Source organism: Dermacentor silvarum, chromosome 6, assembly GCF_013339745.2.
Source record: "Dermacentor silvarum isolate Dsil-2018 chromosome 6, BIME_Dsil_1.4, whole genome shotgun sequence".
NCBI classification, from domain to species: Eukaryota; Metazoa; Arthropoda; class Arachnida; order Ixodida; family Ixodidae; genus Dermacentor; species Dermacentor silvarum.
The window spans coordinates 164,624,095-164,645,305 of NC_051159.1; the positions used below are offsets into that span (position 1 = coordinate 164,624,095).

Sequence of the window (21,211 nt, forward strand, 5' to 3'; positions counted from 1 at the left end):
TAGAAGCTTCACCTGGCGCGTGGTCTATGTGACCACGTGACGTAGACGTACGTTTCCCCTAATACACTTGTATGCTACCATCGCCGGCCACGCCGCCGGATTTTTCCACTTCATGAGCCATATAATGCTTTCGCATTAAAGCTTTAGGTGGCCCCACTTGAAACGAATTCTCAGGACTACGCCAGTTTCGAGATGTTCATTTCCAATGTGTCCGACGAAATACATTGGCGTTCCAGTTACTTTTGTGCTTGAATGCATAAAAAAAGCATTTTCTTAAAGCAGGGAGTGCAACAACAGTGTATTATTACTACGTTTGACGGTGCTATCTCAAAATTGATGTAGCCCTGAGTATTCGTTCCAAGTTTATATTCCTTGCAAAGGCAAATTAATTCGTAAAAGCTTAATTAGTGAATGTTTCTGAATTAGTCAATTTCGCATTTGATTGCTCGTGGAAATAATGTCCACCCCATCAAGTAATTTGGCCCATGTGTTAGAATTATGCTACCTACCACAGTGATTTTTCTTTCCTTTTTTGGTGCAGCTGAAAAACCACCCTATATAGCTACGACCGTACGGAACAGCTTCAAAATATTGTTAGATATTTTTGCAGGCCTCGTATAACAAAATAAAACCACTGACTCTGCATTGGGTACGTTAATTCAACTTAATCTGGTGGCTGGTAGGTTCTACTTGCAAAAAAAATTATAAACGCAACAATCCTGGTAAACCAATCATGAAGAAATAGCAAAGGTGACAAGAGAACCTCTCACGGCTACGTGGATAGGCTCCCATCATCTATTGCTTCCACGTTTTCCTCGCACATAAACGACACGAACCACTTTTTAATCAAGATCATTATTGTGCACATTCATCACCTGCCTCTACTGGTGGTACGCGATGTTTGCTCGCTGTAAACAAATATTCTCCACTCTTATGGCACTCGGGCTGTACTGCACAGGTATACAGGGTGTCCCAGCTAACGTTATCCAAGCTCTCAGAAGTAAAATACAGAATATATGAGGACGCAACCAATGGGATTCTGTCAGCAGTAACGTACTCCTCCAGGAGGATTCTTTTATTATTGAACAATCGATAATTAGTTGAGATTACTTAACGAACTTTTTAATTACTAAATTGAGGGCGGAAATGTTTATATAAAAGTAATAACTGTGTTTTAAAACACCCGATTAAGTTGTTTTCTGCCTGCTATGTCTCGTGTAATTATTTTTTTTCGTGTTATAATAGAGACGCGCTAAATATGAAAATAGCCGCATGATTAAGCGTCCGCGCGCCGTGACACCAGCGGTCCCAGGCCTCACTCGGAATCATCAACTCTACTCAATGCTTTTGTCCTCTTCCTCAATGCCACTGCGCACTGCGTTGGCTACGCGCTTCACGCGGAAAAGGCAGCTCGCAGATTGTGGTGACCAACGCTAAGACCAATGTCTCGCCACTTTCATGTGGCAGCCAAGCCAGGCATTGAGCACGTATAATATATACGCGTATATACAGCGTGCCGTCGCTTTTCGTAGATGCCTGGACTAAAACGAATGTAATTGGTGTATTATTGCAAACGCCGGTCCATTAAAGGGCCGCTTCCGCAGCAGGTCCGGGCCGCGCAGGAGCCCCGTAGTACTGCGATTCTCGACGGGCAAGCATGTGGTCGTAAGCGGGTGGTGGACGCCAGCTGGCTTTTGATGTCATCCGGCTGACGGAATAGTTGCGCCTGCGCAATCGTTGAAAAGGAAACGATTAATTATTGTCCAACTCACTTGGTACACCGCAAAAGCCTCTTCCGTAGCTAAGGCTAATGAACATACAAGCACGTTTTGGTTCTCTACATTGTTTTCTGCGTTTTACCTTTCGTACTGCTATTAAAGGTGAGACAGTCGGGGTATTTTATCTCCCGCATGAGTTTTATCTCCACCCCCCACCCCCCACCCCCTATCATCACTTTCACTTTGGCATGGCTTCGCCACTCCACATCAGGTGTAGCGCGAGCACCATACAAAGACGACAAATTATTTTCCGACTTCGCTGTGAGAATAGCCCCAGGCGTGCGTGGGTTCATCTCGTGACTCTTCATAGCCCTTGCTTGCCTTGCTGAGACGAACCGATGGCTTCATGAGTCAACTCGTAAGTTGTCATACTAAGGTCGTTAGAATGAACTATTGCGCTATTGTCTCGGTGCACCTATAATGTGGTGGTCAATCGAGCATGGTAATAGCAGGCAGCACATTCATTTATCTCAACTTTTGTCCTAATTGTAGCTTCGAACGCCCATGTTACTTTCAACTTTCTTTAAGCGAATTGTTTCGTTGCAATAGTCGCTCAATGCTGCAATGCTGCAAAAGAGAAGCATCAAAGTGCTTCCCCTCAGAAGCCATGCCAAATTGTAGAAAAATCTATTAGACATACAAACTGAAGTTCTTAGGCATATTAATTGAAAACACAGGCTTTTACAAAAATTACTGGAGAGAACTCTGGCCCTTTTGTCCACGGGAGATACAAGCGCGGCACTTCATTCACCGTGGGAACGATTATTAGTAAATGGAATTTGCCTAAATTTCGTCTTTACGGCTTCAAATGGTGTTGTCACTTTGCACACTGATTGTTTTCAAGAAAATATTGCGTAATATAAATGCCCAAATTCACAGTAATTATGCACATAGGCAGTCTTATTGCCTTCTGCATTTAGATAAGAGGGATGGCTTTGAACTTTAGGCTAATGTAGGCAGATAAAACATATTAAACAAAGTCACAAGAACATCTAAAGACACAATTAAGGACGACGATCAAACAAATCCATGTACTAAACTTAATTCCAATGGCATAGCTGAACGTTCACTCTAGTAATATTAGTAGGAAACACTGCGGTCTTTCGATGGGGGCGAAATGCGAAAACACCTGTGTACTTAATATTTAGGTGCACGTTAAACAACCGCAGGTGGTCCAAATTTCCTGAGTCCCCCACTACGGCGTGCCTCATAATCAGATCGTGGTTTTGGCACGTAAAACCCCATATTTTTTTTTCACTGCGGTCGAAAGATTGCCGCGCCAGGCCTATCCAACTCACCCTGGCTTCGAGTGTTTCTTGACCAGGTGGTCTCTGGCGGCGCGCAGTTGTTGCAGCGCTTCCCGCTGTGCCAGGGACTTACGCGCGCCCTGCGCCCTCCTGCGGTAGTACTTGTCGTAGAGGCGCGTCAGCGAGACGACCTCGTCGTGGACCGTGTTCGCCATGCTGCTCAGCACGCTGAGCACCGCGTAAGCGACGAAGCCAATGCCGATCGTGATCAGCGCGTTGGCACGCATGAACGACACGCAGGCATCCACGCAACTGCGCGTGTGGATCTGCGCCAAATGGAGAAAATATTTGCGTTGATGGAAAGCCTAAAGGCCGACTGCATCAACATTTTTACAGCGACGCTGTTTATGGCCAGGGTTCTATGCATTTTTCGTCTCCGTCAAAAGACCTGCGTGGGAAAAACTCCCGAATTTGATGCAGAATCGCTTCATTTTATGCAAAAGCTTATACGTCTCATCACTTAGATATGCATTTTCAGTAGATTAGTTATAAAAAGGCACGATTTTAAAAATCAGTAGACTCTCAGGTAGATAATAACGGTTTCTCAAATATTTGCCGCTGTGCGACCCGCGTGGGCCATGTGTACGCTCGTACAACCCTCTCTTTGTCGTCGTCACAAGCGGTTGCATGCCCAATTTCCTTCCTCTCTCCCGGCGGGCGGTCCCGTCGTGCGTGTCTACTTTCCTTCGGCTCCCCGAGGTGGCGGTAGTCTTCCACGCGAATGTACGCCGCCGATCAAAATAAAAATATCCAGAGCCCATCCCCTGTCGAGAAAATGGGGGTAAGCGAAGCTTGTGGCAAGACGACGCTGTCGCAAGCGTTCTGCTTTGTTTGCCCTAAAATCAGGGTCGGCGGCTCTTCGCTGACGTTTGGCCTCAACATCGCGCTCCCGCAACTTAGGTACCGCGGCTCTTCGCTGATGTTTCACCTGGGCTTCGGGAGCCCTCATTGCTAGAATCGGCACGTCGACGACGAGCCCTTTCCCGAGCGAGTTCGCGGCGCTGTTGCTTCAACGCAGCCTGCTTCTCGGCGGAACGCACCACGCAAGATCTTCCCATCCGGGCGCCGAAACTGATCTGAGGCGAGGGAAGCCCGGCGGAGCGCGCGCCAACTCTATTTCCTTCCCTTTCCCTCCCCGCGACACACGAAACAACCCTGACTGGTCGCGCGCGTCACGTGATTATGCGCCGGCGCAGCTTTCCCCGCACCTGATTTCTTTCTTTCCTTCTTTCTTTCTTTGTTTCTTTCCTTTCTTCTTTCCTTCCTTCTTTATTTGTTGTCACTGGCTCGTACACGCATATCCAATGCGGGTATGCGCCACACTTCACTTTTTGCGTGACTACGCCGCCACCGAAATCGGTAACGCAATACAAGCATGTGCGCGTGTAAAATGTGTGTCCGCGTGTCTTTCTTCTGGATGACCACCGTAACCACTGAAGAGAAATAAAATTTGCTCATACCTTTAATCTTAATTCTGTGTCACCTCTATGTCGTGTGCTAAACTGCTTCGCTGGTAATCCCCCTTCACATCAGTGGAAATTCTTAATTGCAATAAACCTGGTGGCGTCTTTACGCCACCAGGTTTATTGCATATAAAAGACAAAGTTAAAATGGAGGGACCATAGCAAGTATAGATATATAATTTAGGCCATCTCTTTCATAACAAAAATTGTTGAAAAATATCTGTATATTCGGCGCTTTTTCTTAAAGAAGCTGAAGTATAAAACAAAACACTGCTAGCAGCCATCGCTATGTATATTTTTATGATTCATAACGCTTTATGTAGAAATTATGAACTGAACTATTCGCTGCTTACCAAGCAAAATTTACTGATTTCTGACACGTCCAGCTTCAGGGCGTTTAATTGCTTCAGGGCGTTTAATTAAACTTTTTATAGAGAATAGTTGCTTTTCGATCAATGAAGTTGCGCTGCGTTGATGAAACGCGGAACAGCTGAATAGAGAAGTTGTGACCAACGCAGTGTAACAAAGTCTTTCTGAAAATAAGCCGAGCGTCAGCGTGTTTTGATGGCCTTAAGGTATATACGTTCCACCTATTTTGCGAGAGAGAGGCTTCGTTACGCACTGAGGAAGCGTGTGGTTCAGTAATATATGTCGTGGCAGATTTGACGTGCAAGAATCTCAAAATAGGTGATCGGCTCAGGATTTCTGTATAACCGAATATCGCGGGAATTGAATACTGTAACCACGTTTAACTGCACAGGAAAAAAAGGGGAGGAAAGGGGGGGGGGGGGGGGGAAGAAGTGCAGGTAACAGAAAGAGCAAAATAAAAACGAAAAGAAGATCTGAGACTTGTTTTTGTGCACAAATCACAGGACATGTGTGTTAGTTCATTCTTTGTGCATGGCTGAGATTTGTTATATTATTGCGATAGCAATTATATGGACTATTCAACCGGATTTCTGCCGTCGGCGTCGCCGTCGCCGTCGCCGTGAGATTCCGTATAGATAAAATCTTCGCCGCACGCCGTATGCCCGAGCGGAAGCGTGCGGGGACGCACGCTATCTCGGAGAGCGAACGCACTCAATCTCCCACGCGCAAGGAAGGAAGCGGGAAGCGAGCGCCGGAGGGAGCGGGGGGAGGGCGGGGGGGGGGGGGGGCGCATTTCTACTCTGCCTACAACCGCGCTCGTCGCTCGCCCGCACCGTCTCTTATCTCCACACGGCTCTGACCTTTATGCGCCGTGCATTGGCCGCTCAGTTTCCCTTGAAGCGATAGACCGCACGTACCTTCGCCCGCTGCGGCGTATGCGCTTGCTGCCAGCGCTTTGACAGTCGTTGTCTGCAGTCATTCAGTGTGATCTATTCATGTTTGTTTGTGCGCGCTCACACCACGCTTGTTCATTCAGTTAGCAATAGTCGGGCCACATTTTCCAACGCACGCTACACATGCAATGCTGCCCGGATCGGCAGTGCAGCGCTACAGGTGTGTCCCTTCGCACGCGCTGCCCACGGGAAGCGCTTCTCATCAACACCACCGTTGCACACGCGCCATCTCGTGGTCATCGAGTCTCTCTTCATGTCGGTCTACTTACGCCGCAGCACACCTGCTTACTTAATCAGCTCATGTTTACTACAATTCATATTGCTACCAAAGCCGCTCACCTTACTTCGTATGACATTGCTGTGTTGCTATCGCATTCATTGCTTCGCCCTTAGGGCGAAACTGTGACATTTTTTTTCGACCACAAGTGACATGGTTATTGTGTTCTTGCATTTTGTTTTTCATGAAGGTGACCTGCCTTTCTTACGTTGTTTTGCGATGCTTCATTCTGTCTACTGAGAGCATTGAGCTCTTAAGGGACTTTAATTAGGCTCGAGGCTTTCCTAAAGAAATTTCTTTTGAAGTGTTGTTCTTGAGAGGAAGGTTGAGCAAAACGCCAACTCCGATTGACCTATTCAAACACATCAAACCCAGAAATGCTTTTCTGAGAGAACCGCTGGAGCGATTTGAATGAAATATTCTGCATTTGAGAAATAAAGTTAAAATCCAGTGACTCCTTAAAGCAGAACTTTGATTAATTGCCTTGAATGTTTGCAATGGGTCCAGAAAATTGGTAAGTTTAAAATAAAAGTGTCACAGTTTCGCCCTAAGGGCGAAGCAATGATTGCGATAGCAACACAGCAATGTCATACGAAGTAAGGTGAGCGGCTTTGGTAGCAATATGAATTGTAGTGAACATGAGCTGATTAAGTAAGCAGGTGTGCTGCGGCGTAAGTAGACCGACATGAAGAGAGACTCGATGACCACGAGAAGGCGCGTGTGAAACGGTGGTGTTGATGAGAAGCGCTTCCCGTGGGCAGCGCGCGTGCGAAGGGACACACCTATAGCGCTGCACTGCCGATCCGGGCAGCATTACATGTGTAGCGTGCGTTGGAAAATGTGGCCCGACTATTACTAACTGTATGAACAAGCGTGGTGTGAGCGCGCTCAAACAAACATGAATAGATCACACTGAATGACTGCAGACAACGACTGTCAAAACGCTGGCAGCAAGCCCATACGCTGCAGCGGGCGAAGGTAACGTGCGGTCTATCGCTTCAACAGAAACTGAGCGGCGAATGCACAGTGCATAAAGGTCAGAGCCGTGTGGAGATAAGAGACCGTGCGGTCGAGCGACGAGCGCGGTTGTTGGCAAAGTGGAAGTGCCCCCCCCCCCCCCCCCCCGCTCCCTCCGGCGCTGGCTTCCCGCTTCGTTGCTTGCGCGTGGGAGATTGAGTGCGTTCGCTCTCCGTGATAGCGCGCGTCCCCGCACGCTTCCGTTTGGGCATACGGCGCGCGGTGAAGATTTTATCTATACGGAACCTCACGGCGACGGCGACGCCGACGGCAGAAATCCGGTTGAAGTGTCCATATAGTTGCTATCGCAATAAAAATGAAGCATGTAGTTTACAAATTTGTGACTCCGCATCAAAAACAGATGTCCCAACTCTGTAAACTGCATCTGCTAGAACGCCTACAAAGAACAAATTTGATATTTGAATTTGCAACTTGCGTAAAATTGGTAGAATGTTGAGGAGAATGCTGCAAAAATTCTACACAGAAAGTAGTCTTATATGTCAAAGCGGCGTAGAGTACTCCTACTTTGTCCCCTTTAGATGTCTTGATAAATGTGGGTTACAGAATAGTGGTGTCTTTTTTTTTTTAGTTGAGTTCGGGTTGTAAACTTGATAAATCAGCTTGTTTCTTTTTTTAATTTGCAATGTTCAAGCTTTTTTGGGAATTTATAAAAAGCTAATAATCAAATCTGCTTGTACAGTCACTATACTTTAACTTTTTATTTTATATGCAAGAAATTTCATCAAAATCAGTGAAGTGGTTGCTGAAAAAAAATTATTTCTCTGTTCGCATGTATTTAGATAAGAGCTCCTTTGTAAAGTTCTCACTTTAGCATATGCGCCATTTTTTTTCTTTCTTACCTTTTTTTTCTATGAGCTACGATTAAATATGCCTAGAATTCCCACAGAGCTGACAGACCTGGAGCACTGGCCTGCTTCGGTTATGTGCTTGCAAGTCATCCTTTAAGGTAAATAAAATTCGGGTTAACCTCCAGATAAATAAAGAGTAAATCAGTAATTAAGATGGATTTTTATATCTGTCATCGCGAACTATTTGTCAAGAAAATGAAGTAAACGTCTAATCTTGCCGCATTCCTTATAATTGCTTGCTGTCACCGCTTAACAATTTTTTGTGCCGAACGTGCCGTGTGCGAATTAATACGAGCAAAGGATTCGAAGTCTGTGCGGGTGCCCAATGATGGCGCTTCGCATACGCAGTAACGGTTGCGCCTGAACAAGGCCTGTGACCGAATGGCTCGTGCCTGCCTTCTCAGTGGCTACTGTGAATGACCAGCATAGGGCACCGAGGCACGTTTGATCTATTTTTGGGTGCTAGTAACTTCGCGTATATGGCTCTCAGTGAGTGAGTGAGTGAGTGAGTGAGTGAGTGAGTGAGTGAGTGAGTGAGTGAGTGAGTGAGTGAGTGAGTGAGTGAGTGAGTGAGTGAGTGAGTGAGTGAGTGAGTGAGTGAGTGAGTGAGTGAGTGAGTGAGTGAGTGAGTGAGTGAGTGAGTGAGTGAGTGAGTGAGTGAGTGAGTGAGTGAGTGAGTGAGTGAGTGAGTGAGTGAGTGAGTGAGTGAGTGAGTGAGTGAGTGAGTGAGTGAGTGAGTGAGTGAGTGAGTGAGTGAGTGAGTGAGTGAGTGAGTGAGTGAGTGAGTGAGTGAGTGAGTGAGTGAGTGAGTGAGTGAGTGAGTGCGTGCGTGCGTGCGTGCGTGCGTGCGTGCGTGCGTGCGTGCGTGTGTGCGTGCGTGCGTGCGTGTGTGTGTGTGTGTGTGTGTGTGTGTGTGTGTGTGTGTGTGTGTGTGTGTGTGTGTGTGTGTGTGTGTGTGTGTGTGTGTGTGTGTGTGTGTGTGTGGGTGTGTGTGTGTGTGTGGTTGGGTGTGTACGTGCATACGCGCTAGTCAGCCAGCCAGCCAATCAGTCAGTCAGTAAACTCGATTGTCACCTTTTGCCAGGCTTGCTGTTCGGTCATCGAGAGCACTCCGGAACCACAGAAGCGGCGCTTCAGGCGAGTCTCAAGGCTCGGGCTCTCGCCTTCCAGTGGCCGACAACAGGAGGCGGGAACCGAGCAGCGCTCCGTGCTCGGGTTAGACGGTGAGCAGTTGAAATAGATGTTGTGGCCCCAATCATGGTATCGCTCGGTTGTGATGCCGCAACAGCTGAACGAAGCCTGCGCCACGTGGCAGCCAAGATAACCGTTTTCAACTGTTACTTATTTTTTGTGAGATACACTGCGCCGCAAGACCCTCGCTTCTTTAACCTAAAGAAAAAAGAGGCTGCACCACATGCTCATGTTCTAGACATCGCAAAAGGAAAACACAAGCCTATATAACACAGAGAATGAATAACATCCAGACCTCATTCAGACTTAGCTATTTTTCGTGGTCATGTGTCGCACGTGGCGCAGGGGAGATGTATTAACACCGTTTACCAATCTGGGGTTTCGGTGGGCGAGCGGAAGCCCTGAACCCCATGGTAACGAGGCAGCGGAAAAATTGCTGATCCTCTGTCACTGTAAATGTTGCACTGCCCATTATCATGGGATCGTACCAACTTTCCTGATCGACGTGCCACCAAACACTGGTGCAGAAGGAGCCTATATGGCTCATTGTGCTCGAGCCTTTTGTGGCGCACATTAACTTATACGGTTAGAGACACCAACCAATGCATTGCGAAGGCTGACGGCCAGGCGACCTTCCTTGCTTTTTCTTTCGTTCCTTCCTACCGGCGCTTGCGTGATGTTGCGAGTCGTTTCAGCATTTCCCATCTCCCAGTGATCTTTCAAAGGGATTAGCATTTTTGGGGCACTTTACCTACTTTGCGGCGTGCCTGTTTTTATATAACCTCTTTCACCCAGCGACCCAACTTGTCTAAGTACCTTGGGCCACTTGCTATGAGCTGGCTGCTGTATTGCCGATCAGAAATCATGGGCCACTGAGTATGTAACCCAAAAGGCAACTTGCCGCTGGCTGCTCTCTGGACTAGTATACTAGGCCAGAGACTAGGACCCAAATTGTCTATAGACAATTTGGGATATGGGTATGTCTATAGACGTATGGCATATGGGTATGTGTTCATTCTTGACCAGTCCTCCAAAACTAATGTGCCAAGCTGACAATTGGGTTTGTAACCTTGGAGTATGAAACTGCAATGCGCATGTCTCGACGGCTCCATAATCACGTTATCATCAAGCGTATCTTTGGCAAAACACAAGCGTTTAACTCATCAGCGTTGCCGCGTGCCATTTCACATTGGAACGATCTTCGTGGTGATATCGCCTCCATTACAGATCACGGAACATTCCATATCCGTCTGCATGAACATTTCATGCCTGCGTTCTAACAGTTCAATACTTGTCGAATACCATATTTACTTGTTTTGGACATGTTCTCACCTGTTTTTCTTTTTCCATGTTGTAAATAATTTTATGTTAAGCATTGTATAACTTGTTTTAATCTGTCGAACTATATTCTCAATTTAGAAAGAGCATTGTGATTATAGTAAGCACTTTTCATAGACACTCTAGCTGAAGTTCCTATTTTTCCCTTGTTATGATGCCTTGTAGTTCCACGGTCACTTTGCTTTTACCGCACATATGTATGATATCATTTTTTTTCTATATTTGTCATCATATGTTTTGTTATAATTAACCATGTAAAGCCTCCCTTACACTATGCTCCGATGAGAAGCCTGTAAGGAACTGTGAATAAATAAATAAATAAATAAATAAATAAATAAATAAATAAATAAATAAATAAATAAATAAATAAATAAATAAATAAATAAATAAATAAATAAATAAATATCTTAAATCCATAGCGACCAATTCGCAACAGTTGCCTCCGCGTCACCCACAGTCGCTTGATAGATAGCCATGCATTGCAACCAAGTTGCAGCCAGGATGCTATAGATAGTGGGGCTGCAACGAAGTTTCAACTGGGCGTGATTAAAACACTTTCCTGGTATCATTTGGCATTGTGGTTGGCAGCTATATTGCTATTTCGTGTATCTGCGGTGTCAGTGCAGTCCGTCGTTACATTGCTTTATTTCTAATCACATTAACGTCGACATTCATCGTGAGATGGGTTATGTCGGGTCTTTTTTTTTCTTTCATATCACATGACAGTAGTCGTTTTGCAAGTGTGTTCATGTATGGCGCTTACGTGAGCGCGTGAAATGCGAATACGTGACGTGATATCTCTCTCCCAAGCAGCGCTGGGTGTATTCGAGGAGTGACCTGGCAGTGCACTGCGAATTCGTTTTCGCCACGTGAGGCATGTGCGCAGTCGTTCACTCGGTTCGCTAAATCGCCATACTGCTAAAAACAATTTCTAGGAATTTTGCGTAAAATATATTCTGCTAAGTGCAGACAGTTCAAAATACACTGGCCACGATAAAAAAGAGTAACTCATTGTCACTGACACCACAACCATTCAACGCCAATTGTAAATATGGCAAATGCGTTCCACGGAAGCCCGCAAGTTGGAAAAAGTAAACCCATACGGGTTTCTCGGGAAACTTCAGAGTTGACGAAAAATTCGTCCGAGTGCGAGCATCGAACCTAGCCCCGACGCCCCTTCCGCGGTGGTCGCTCTACCATAGGAGCTAACCAGGAGACTGGGAGATCACAGGGTGAGGGTGCATCAATCACTCGTGTCCAAATCACTCGGGTGTATATACCACACTGTAAGTGTTCAAGGGATTTAAATGCAAACTACATGTATTCAAGTGGAGGTACTCCTGTAATGTTTCGAGATTCCGAGGTTCCAGCCCCATGGCCGAGCCGACGTTGACGGTAATTCATGGGTATTCATTGTCTTCCATCGAAGGCTTTGATCGAAGATGTTTTTCGGATAAAATCATCCTGACTGCAGAAAACCGGCTTAACCAGTGTCATGAGCCAGTGCTGGCTCGCACATATGTGTTATTTTTCACCATATGCTGCGTGAGTCCTTCTGGGAGCTTACCTGAGCAAAATCGACGAGTCGTGCGAAGTCTGGGTTGTCCCGGTAGCTGATTATGAGGTCAATGCTGAACAAGCTCTGGGCACTCTGAGAGAGTCGCAGGAAAGAAAAAAAAACGCAGCTGTGATTCGGTGACCCAGTAATATTGGTTTTGAATGAAGTAGTTGGATCGTCACTTCTGTAGCGTACATCTTAGGTTTACAAACTGGAAATAATTTACAAATTTAGAATTGTTCATGCGTCGTGTTGCCTCCTTAAGGCCCGTTTATAAATATGCGCTGTATGCTACAGTAATACGGTGACACAGCATGATGCAGGTGATACATTACTCAGACGTTCATAACATGTGGCTCGACTGGTCGATCGAGCGACCAATAGCATAACAATAGCTATTTGCTCCCAATATATCGGAAAGAAAAAACAAAACAGATGCTGGCCAAGTTGATGAGATTATTATTTTTAGTTATACAGATACCACGCGCTGTGGGAATCTTAGGCGAAGCATTTTATAGGTACCTGGCTATCCAACAGTGGTTGGGGTTCCACAAAACGAGACTAAGTGGACCAACGTGTTCCTGTAAATCCAGTACTTGGGCATTGGATTAAAGAGCGTATGTGTGTGTGAAGACAGCAGCATTAAGACAACCACGTTGTAGACAATTGTATGATGGCAATGACATGACTTCTACGCCGGCCGTTCTGCGGCAGGCGAAGTTAACTTGAGTAAAGTTAGCTTGATTAACTTGGGTGATCATGAAATATGTGCAAGAGAGAGAAATCAGATTTATTCATTCCGAAGGAACAAAGCACCAGCACGGGCCTCCTGACGTGCTCATGCCTCCTTGCCCAGCACGTTCTTGACGTGCTGGCCCAGAAGCCGCCATGATAGTTCTTTCCAACTTTCGTCGGAGACAACGTCGCACAGTTTCTACGTAGCGTAAGCTGCTAGGAAAATTACTAGGAAAGTACTGGGTAATGTGGACTGGTCCCGGAGGCAGTGCAGTCTAACATGGCGAATCAAAACGCGAGCTGTCATAAGGAAAGAAGACGACAAAGTGGCATGGGGCGCACGTGCCGACGGTTTCAAAGAGCTGGCTGACTTTGGAACGAGAGAAGCATGTGTTCGATCAAGGCCTAATCAATAAAGACAATAAAAAGTGAGATCGTGACCTAATGGTTAGAGCAGCCAGCTCTTGCGCTTGACGGCGCAGAGGTTCGATTCCCATGTCAGTCGCACATTATTTTTCTCAAAGCGAGGCGAGACGGGAACCTACCTACCGCAAATTGCCAAGAATGTGGCAAATAATGCGTCGCACTGGAAAGCGTGGCGTTTGGCCCCCACACGGCGGCAGCCTTGTTCACGATTGTAAACAAGGCTCTTGAGTCGGGGCAGAAACTAACTTTTTCCATCTTGGTATTGTTTCTCTTCGTAATTCTTCTTCCCGACCAGACAAGATTTTGTAATACAAGTACATAAATGTGCCCAGTTTTTTTTTTTTTTTTTTTTTGTTAATTAGTTTCACTCGATGGGCGAAGAGACGGCAGCAATATCAAGCACGTGAGGCCTGTGCTGCTGCGCAGTGTAAACATCACCAGGCGTCATAGATATACATCCGAAGCGACGGTGAGTGCATGCCTATGGTGGCGATACTGCGTCGTTCTGGCGGATACTGCATCGATACTGCAAGTTCCGGCGGCATCGCGCACGCACGCCCATAGACGTGTTCAAAGGTGAGCAACAGCGTGAGCCACCGCAGCGCCAACGAAGTGGTGCGGTTGTCGGGGATCACCTTCGAAAAAGTTAGAGGCACGTCTCCTTACGTGCATTGAATGCGAAACCATTCTGGGCGTATCGACTATCTCGACGTCCATGTCACGTTACATGGTCACATGACGTCATCACTTGGTCATGTGACCTTGCAACTTAAGGTTCTTACTTGGTCACGCGACCATGCCTCATGACGGGATATCTTCGCCATTTGCTTGAATTGGGCAAAGTCAACTTTGAGAGTGGGCCACCCAAAATTTGTGGGTGGGCCAAGTCAGTTGTGAGAGTGGGACAGGTTGGTTTTGAACGTGGGACAGAACGACTTTAAGAGTGTATAGCCCCAAGCAACAAAGCATGTGGCGCAAAGTACTTTGCAAGTGCGCCTGCTGCCACTAAAAACAATCTAACATCTGCACAGACTTGAAGTTGTTAAAACGAACAAATGTTAAAGCCACAATGGTTGCCAATTTTGCCACATCGCCTGACAAGGTGTGGTTAGCGCACGACTGCTACTCTTCGTGCGCCGACCACACCGTGTCAGGAGAGACAACGGGGTTGGCGCCCAATGCGCCTTTAACATCTGTGGCGCTTTAAAAGATTCGAGCATATGCACATGCTAGGGATAATAGACTTGCACAAGGTCCTTTGTTATATTGGACTGTTACGTTGAGCATAATGGATGAAAAAATATTTCAATATTTCACATAATTGCACAGGATGACGGAAGAAAGCCGATGTAGAACACTAATTTATTTTGTTTTATTGTATGCAGTTCTATAAACCCTAGCATGTGCAAAGACTTGAAATTTTTAAAACGAACAGATACTAAAGCCGCATTGTGCGCCAACTGCGTCGTCTCAGCTGACACGGTGTGGGTAGCACGCGCGAAAAGGACGGCAAGAAGAAGAGACGACAATTCATGCAGCGCTAACTTTCAACGAATTTTCATTGACGTAAGCGTTGCACCATTGTATATGGTCGCCAGCACATGTGCAATGCGTTCACACATCAGGCTCCGAAAAATCCCGAAGCCGAATTCACAAAGCTCTTCGTCCGCAAGTCCTCTTTGCCATTAGCCTACCGCTTTCGCTAATATTATGCATTAGGATTGCTTGAAACTTTCTCTTACGAACAAATTTAGCATAAGGCGTTTTTGTGAATACGGTCCCCGGCTTTTTTAAGTGATAGCGTGATTAGTGACTCCGACAAACAAATGTCTCCAAGCATAGCTACTCATTCTCCTTCGATGATCTATGATGGTATGGTTACGGCTTTTCCTTACAATACTGGTTGATAAGTTAGTCGACAACCGCGCACACTGCATTGAAGATCAAGAAAGACACCTTTTTTTTTTATTGACGTCGTTACGATGCTCTCTGAGACGATTGCTCGCGCAACCACCCGTTGCCCACACAGGCCCGACAACATGACCGCGGCCCTCGGAAAATTACATGTTCTGCATCACCAATAAACTTGCTTTTGTGAGCTTCGTTATAATTTTACATGAACAATGGGACAAGAGGGCCTGGCGAGGCAGCAAATTTCCCCTGAAGCTTCATCAGCATCGTTATTGTCATCCTTATCATCATCAGCCCATTTTTATGTCCACTGCAGGACAAAGGCCCTTCCCTGCGTTCTCCAATTACCCCTGTCTTGCGCTAGCTAATTCCGGCTGGCGCCTGCAGATTTCCTCATTTCATGACACCACGTAATTTTCTGCCGTCCTCCACTGCGCTCCCATTCCCTTAGCATCCATTCTGGCCCTGAAGCTTATCGGGTGCAGATATGTCCTCGTTTTTCACCCGCTACTCCCACCAAATTATGCAGTATGCCGACACACCCCGTACCCCTACACTTGTGCTGTCTCGCCGTCCGCATCAGAAAAACCTCCTCGCCACCTGCACATCCCTTCACCCCGCGAAAGGCAGCAAGACTGCAAAGACACCGCTTTTGAACATGTCACCAGATGACGCCACCAACGATTGTCGCAGAAGTCGAGGAGCAGAGTGTGGTTGTTCCTGCCTAAGTTGACTTTCCCGCAAACTTTGTCTTTACTTTTTAATTCCGGTGCCATGATAAAAAAGAATGTCAGCGCAGTACCGCAGTTGTTCCACCAAGATTTTTAGCAGCGCCGTTAACAATATTGCCCCCAAATAGCCATAATAAATCACCACATGTAAACAGTACTTTGCTCGCCTATGCGTCGTTTATATGATGCGGCGGTTATAGAGCGAGCTGCAGCATAAAAACAGTTCGCGGTCACGGATACGGTTGCTGCTAGAAGTCACGGAAATCTTTATTTTTTTCTGCTATTCTATATATGTACTATTCATGCAGTAGGGCATACTGGCGCCAATAAAAAAATATGTTCTACTCACGTTCTTGCTGAGGAAGGGGAGGATCAAGGCACCAGCGATGAAGATAACGGTGATAATCAAAAGCAGACAGAGGCCTCTGACGTACCAGCGCAGGAAACATATGTTCTCGCGCAGGGCACCCATGAACCCCGTGAAGCTGATGACGAGTACAAGACCGGAGATGAACAGCACCGAGACTTCCATGTTCACCACGAAACTGATGAGCAGTGAGCGGTTCACGAACGAGATCTCATCGCTCCGCTCATATATGGATGCCAACTGTGGACGGGGAAGAAGCGTCCAACTGTTAAGTACACGCAGAAGCTCACCTCGAAAAGTACGGGAAACCCAAACTATTCATTTAGCCATCGACCATGTCGTGTCAAATACGCCGATTGTCTACAAATCAATATAGCGAACCAACATGACGCTTTTTCAGTGTTTCAGACGCAGACCGTCTGCGGCCACCCAGCGCTGCTGGTTTCCCTTGCGTTGAAAACACATTGGCAAACTAGAGGCGAATGTTGAATAAATGGAAAATAGGAAAGTAGCACGTGTTACACCTGTTCATAAGAATGGACCAATAAATGACGTTAAGAACTACAGCCGGTGTCTTTAACTAGTATAACATGTAAAATATTTGAACATGTCCTTTATATAATGACACATTTGGTTAAACATATCTTCTACAACCTAGTCAGCACGGATTTCGGCAAGGTTTTTCTTGCTCAACCCAGCTTGTTGAGTTCACGCATGATTTGGCTCTAGCAATAGATAAGCGAGTTGACTGTATTTTCTTAGACTTCAAAAAAAGCATTTTGAATGAAAATGCTTGTTAACTTTCTTTCTTGTTACTTCTTCTTGTTAGTAAATTAACAGAGAACAGAGGGTACAGAGAAAAGGGGTGGCAGTGAATTCCGGCATGGCCATTTTTGCCTCGCACCGGAATGTCACTATAATGGCTAAACATTTTTATTCAACTTCACAACATTTTAGTAAGCATGCAGCGGAAATAAAGCTCGTGATCTATAGCTTCGCATGAGACCGACGCAGCATCTACATAGTCGTGACAGCTGCTCGTATGGCGCTGGCCCAAATGCAGCTGGGTACTCACGCATATGAACGAGACAACGCAGCTGAAGGTGAAGAGGAGCAAGTTGATGAAAACGAGCGGCACCCTGCGCCATGGGCTGACGTCGATGATCAAAGTTGAGTCGTCACCCTTCGGCGTCGGAATCCTCTTAACCATGGTTAGCTTCTTCTTCAAAGTCGGCGTGGGGCAAACCCGCTCGCCCGCGCTACTCGTCGACTTCCTCCTCCTTGTTGTTCTTTTGCTGTGGCACGGACTTGTCCAAACTTACAGTAGCGGGAGGGAGAGAGGAAGAGGAGGAATAAACTTTTATTGCGAAACCAGCACTTCATGATGGCCGGGCCTAAGCCTCGCATGAGGGGACGTCGAGGGCTTGCCTCGCCGCCGCCTCACGGGCGTGCTGGATCGCCCAGGTTTGGTCGTCGAGGGCGGAGCTCCGCAGAGCCTCACGCAACCTCGACGAGAGGGTCGTGGTGTTAATTTGTGTGTACTGTGCTGGGCACACCCACAGCATATGCGGAAGCATATGGGGAGAGAGAAAAAAAACTTTATTGTCGTCGTAAGTTAAAAGGGTGGAGCCCTTAGCCCAGGGTTTCTATGGTCATGGCTATGTCAAGATCCTGATGACCTGAACCACACCAAGTACAGCCGACCTAAGAAGTTTTTTAGAGCACGGAAAATGAGAATAAGTTACATTTTCTAGCGACCTCACCACAGAGTACGAAATGTATGCCAGGAATGTGGTGATTGTACGCAGAAGTATGAGCTGTACCTTTCGCTTCAAGGACATGAGCCCACGCTGTGACAAAATTTAGATTTTATTCGGGTGCCTTGCTTCGAGAAATTTTGTGGGGAGGGCTACGTCATGCGCCTGACCTTGTGCTGCAGTTTTGTAGTTTGTACTCGTACAGGGTGTTGCGCGCGTACGCTTACTCGTTTTTTTTACGGCCCATGTAAACCAAGCGAACAATTTTCACCCTGCACGAACTATATACGGCAATGCAAGCTGCCGTTACCATAACTAAAGCAATCGTTACGTCGTGGTAATCACTTTCTTTTTGTATCGTTTCAAATATAGCAAAGTTGCAGGCCTACTTAGCTCATTGCAAGCGCCTGAACCTCTATGTATCCATGTACAGAAACTGTTCCATATAAAATACATCGTATCCCTCTATGTGTATAAGCCGTAGAAACTGTAAAAGCGAGTTTGCAGAAAGTGGTGTACATCAAGTACGAGAAGACGCCCTCCTACTAATCGCGACCACGTTTGTGGAATCTTTAAAAGGCACACTTTCTTGACTTTCAAAAATAATTTCATCTTTGTGTTAGCTGTCCAAGCTCGGTTGCTCTTTTGTGGGAAGCATTGCGCACTGTCAAGTATAGCACAGATTTTTCCTGCGTCATTGTATTGAGAGCCCAACTCTAGGCTTAGTAAATGCCCCCAAACAACTTGAACGTGAGTGCTTCTTGCAACGAATTCTCTGCAAAAGCGGAGGGGGAAAAACTTCTACATGCTTTCGCTGCAACACAAAACTAAGGCTTGCCAGCAGCCACCAAAGCACATCATCAAAACTAGCAGCGAACACAAATGGGTTTCACGATGGCGTTGTGATCATCTTGTTAGCGTTGAATTTTCTACTGCACGTAAAAACCAATTATAAAGACTTCCAAATCATTATTTTACAATTACCAAAGCATTTTTCTTCGACCTGTAATTCTTGCCCGTTCGAGTACGCATAAAAAGTCGCAGTTTCGCCCGGAAGGCAAACCATCGATTGCGATAGCAAATTACTGCACAGCTATACGAAGTAATGATGGTAGTTTATCAGTCGTAAAAACTTGTAAACATAGGCATACAACATGAATTGACAAGCATGGTGTCCCCGCGCGCAAGCAAACATGAACACATCCTCACTCGATGACCACGAAAACTTGCTGTCAAAACGCTGGAGCGAGGAAACGGAGAAGCAGCATCGAGCGAATTGACCTTCGTGCTTCTGCTCGCATCAACACGAACTAAGCTGCGGATCGCAGGGCGGACTCTGTCCCTGTCGCAGATGGCTTTCAAGATACAGCGGCCGCTCGGGCTGCCCGGAGTAGAACCCCTCCCCTCCATATACTCCCCCCGGAGCCTTGCGGGCGACGGAAGACAGCGCGCTTCCTCCCCGCTTCCTTCTCTTGCGTGCGGGAGATTGAGCCGCGATCGCCGGCTCAACCTTGCACGCTTTCACTCTCACATACAGCATGCGGCGCGCGGCGATGATTTTATCACCCTTGAACTTTATACGGAAACTTACGGCGAAGGCGACTTCAGAAATGCGCTTGGAGTGTCCATATAACGGCTCTCGCAATAAAAGGAGTATAAACTGGCATCCCTGTATTGATAGCTTTCACGTGACGTCACGCACCTACCTTATCACTGTTTTAGGGCACCAGCATGGTGATCTACGAGCACTTCAGTCCAATCCATTTTATTGAAAGCTTTTACGTGACGTTACGCACCCAGCTTATCATCGTGTTGGTGCACCAACATGGCGGCTACAATGACGTCAGTGCAAGCCATCTATACAAGACAATTCTATCTGTATCATATTAACTTGTCTAAAATGAACTGCTTGCTTTTTATATGTTCATTTCCAGCATGGGCAGATAGAGTCGGTGTGGTCAAGGATTTCGATTAGGCGACGGGGTCGCGCACTTCCAGCGATCATGGAGATTGATTGTGATGTATGTACTTATAATATCTAAGCTGCTTATTGACGTCGTTTTATTTTTCTCTATTCGACAACTTCAGTCAATCGAGCAAGTAAGGTGTTCCGACTAAAAAATCTTCAGCGTCGCCGGTAAGTACTTACTGCACAGGCTGTACGCTCATTGGCTCATACCCATGTATTCTGGACACTGCCCCTTCAGCATTCCGAGAAACATCACGGCAATGCACAAGCGTAACTGAATGGGCAAAATGTTTTAGAAAACTTCAAAACATCGTCCGAGTATTACAAAGTTTCAACTAACCATCTAACAGCACATGCATTTATGGCACTTAGTCGGGACATTGGTGTTGCGTTAAAGCACCACCAATACATTACATCCACCGTAGGGGACGAATGTATTATATAGAGGTTATTACAACGTAAGCTGTTATGGGCTCATTCCAAAAGCCATTTCGGTTCGCGATGATGCCGCTGCCGACGGTGTACGCCGCCGTAACCGCTATCTCCGGAAATGCGAAAAAGTACCCGATTCCCGCCGGGATCGAGCCCACGCCCGCTGCGTGGGAGCCAGATACTCTACCACTGAGCTACGCAAGCGCTTGCTATCGGGCAGCGGAAAAATGCCCTATAAGGCAAGCGCGCAGGGGCAGACGACCCGAGCCTCCGCCAGTATGGTGGCGCCATCTAGGTAAGGCGCCTGCAAACGCAGCGTGCGCAGGCGCAGACGACGAGATGCGATTCGGACGAGGTGCGCAATCAACGCGATCCCGAGCGGCCGAGCCTCCACCAGTATGGTAGTACCATCTAGTTAAGGTGCCTGCAAACGCAGCGTGCCCGACATGTAAGTAGCAGTTTTAAGGCTTGACCGGGCTCAGCAGAGTGCTGTGCAGAGAGCATTACAAGCCGCAGCTCACCGTCGACGCCGCGAGGACAGTTCAGCTCGTTCTCGTCAAAACGAGGCGAACAGACTGCCGCGAAGTCCCTGTTGTGCGTGGTGCCTAAATCGGAACTACTCTTGAGCCGCTCCGCTAGCTTACGCTGTGACTGCGCTGCGTGAGCCGCGCTGGCCTGTGACTTTTTAAACTCGTATTAAAATCCATGAGACAAGAACGAATGATTCTGCATTGATAGCGTTATCTTTTTTTTTTTTGAAAGC

The 21,211-nt window shown here is 46.7% G+C and overlaps 1 protein-coding gene across 1 annotated transcript; it reads right to left on the reverse strand.

Moving 5' to 3' along the window:
• Positions 1–1,584: 1,584 nt before the first annotated feature.
• LOC119457013 (tetraspanin-33-like) lies at positions 1,585–17,500 on the reverse strand. The gene is made up of 7 exons (XM_049669178.1): positions 17,366–17,500; positions 16,273–16,530; positions 12,130–12,213; positions 11,773–11,779; positions 9,108–9,367; positions 3,077–3,351; positions 1,585–1,726 (listed from the first exon to the last, which is right to left on the reverse strand). Exons 1-7 carry the CDS (start codon positions 17,498–17,500, stop codon positions 1,585–1,587), a joined length of 1,161 nt encoding a protein of 386 aa, XP_049525135.1.
• Positions 17,501–21,211: the final 3,711 nt, after the last annotated feature.

Excerpts from the sequence above, each read along its gene's own strand:
- LOC119457013 (XM_049669178.1), bottom strand. The coding sequence starts at position 17,500 with ATGGTTAAGAGGATTCCGACGCCGAAGGGTGACGACTCAACTTTGATC. Across the intron at positions 3,352-9,107 it reads AACAGCAAGCCTGGCAAAAG|ATCCACACGCGCAGTTGCGT; the intron begins GTGACAATCGAG and ends CATTTGGCGCAG. Across the intron at positions 1,727-3,076 it reads AAGAAACACTCGAAGCCAGG|GCGCAACTATTCCGTCAGCC; the intron begins GTGAGTTGGATA and ends ACGATTGCGCAG.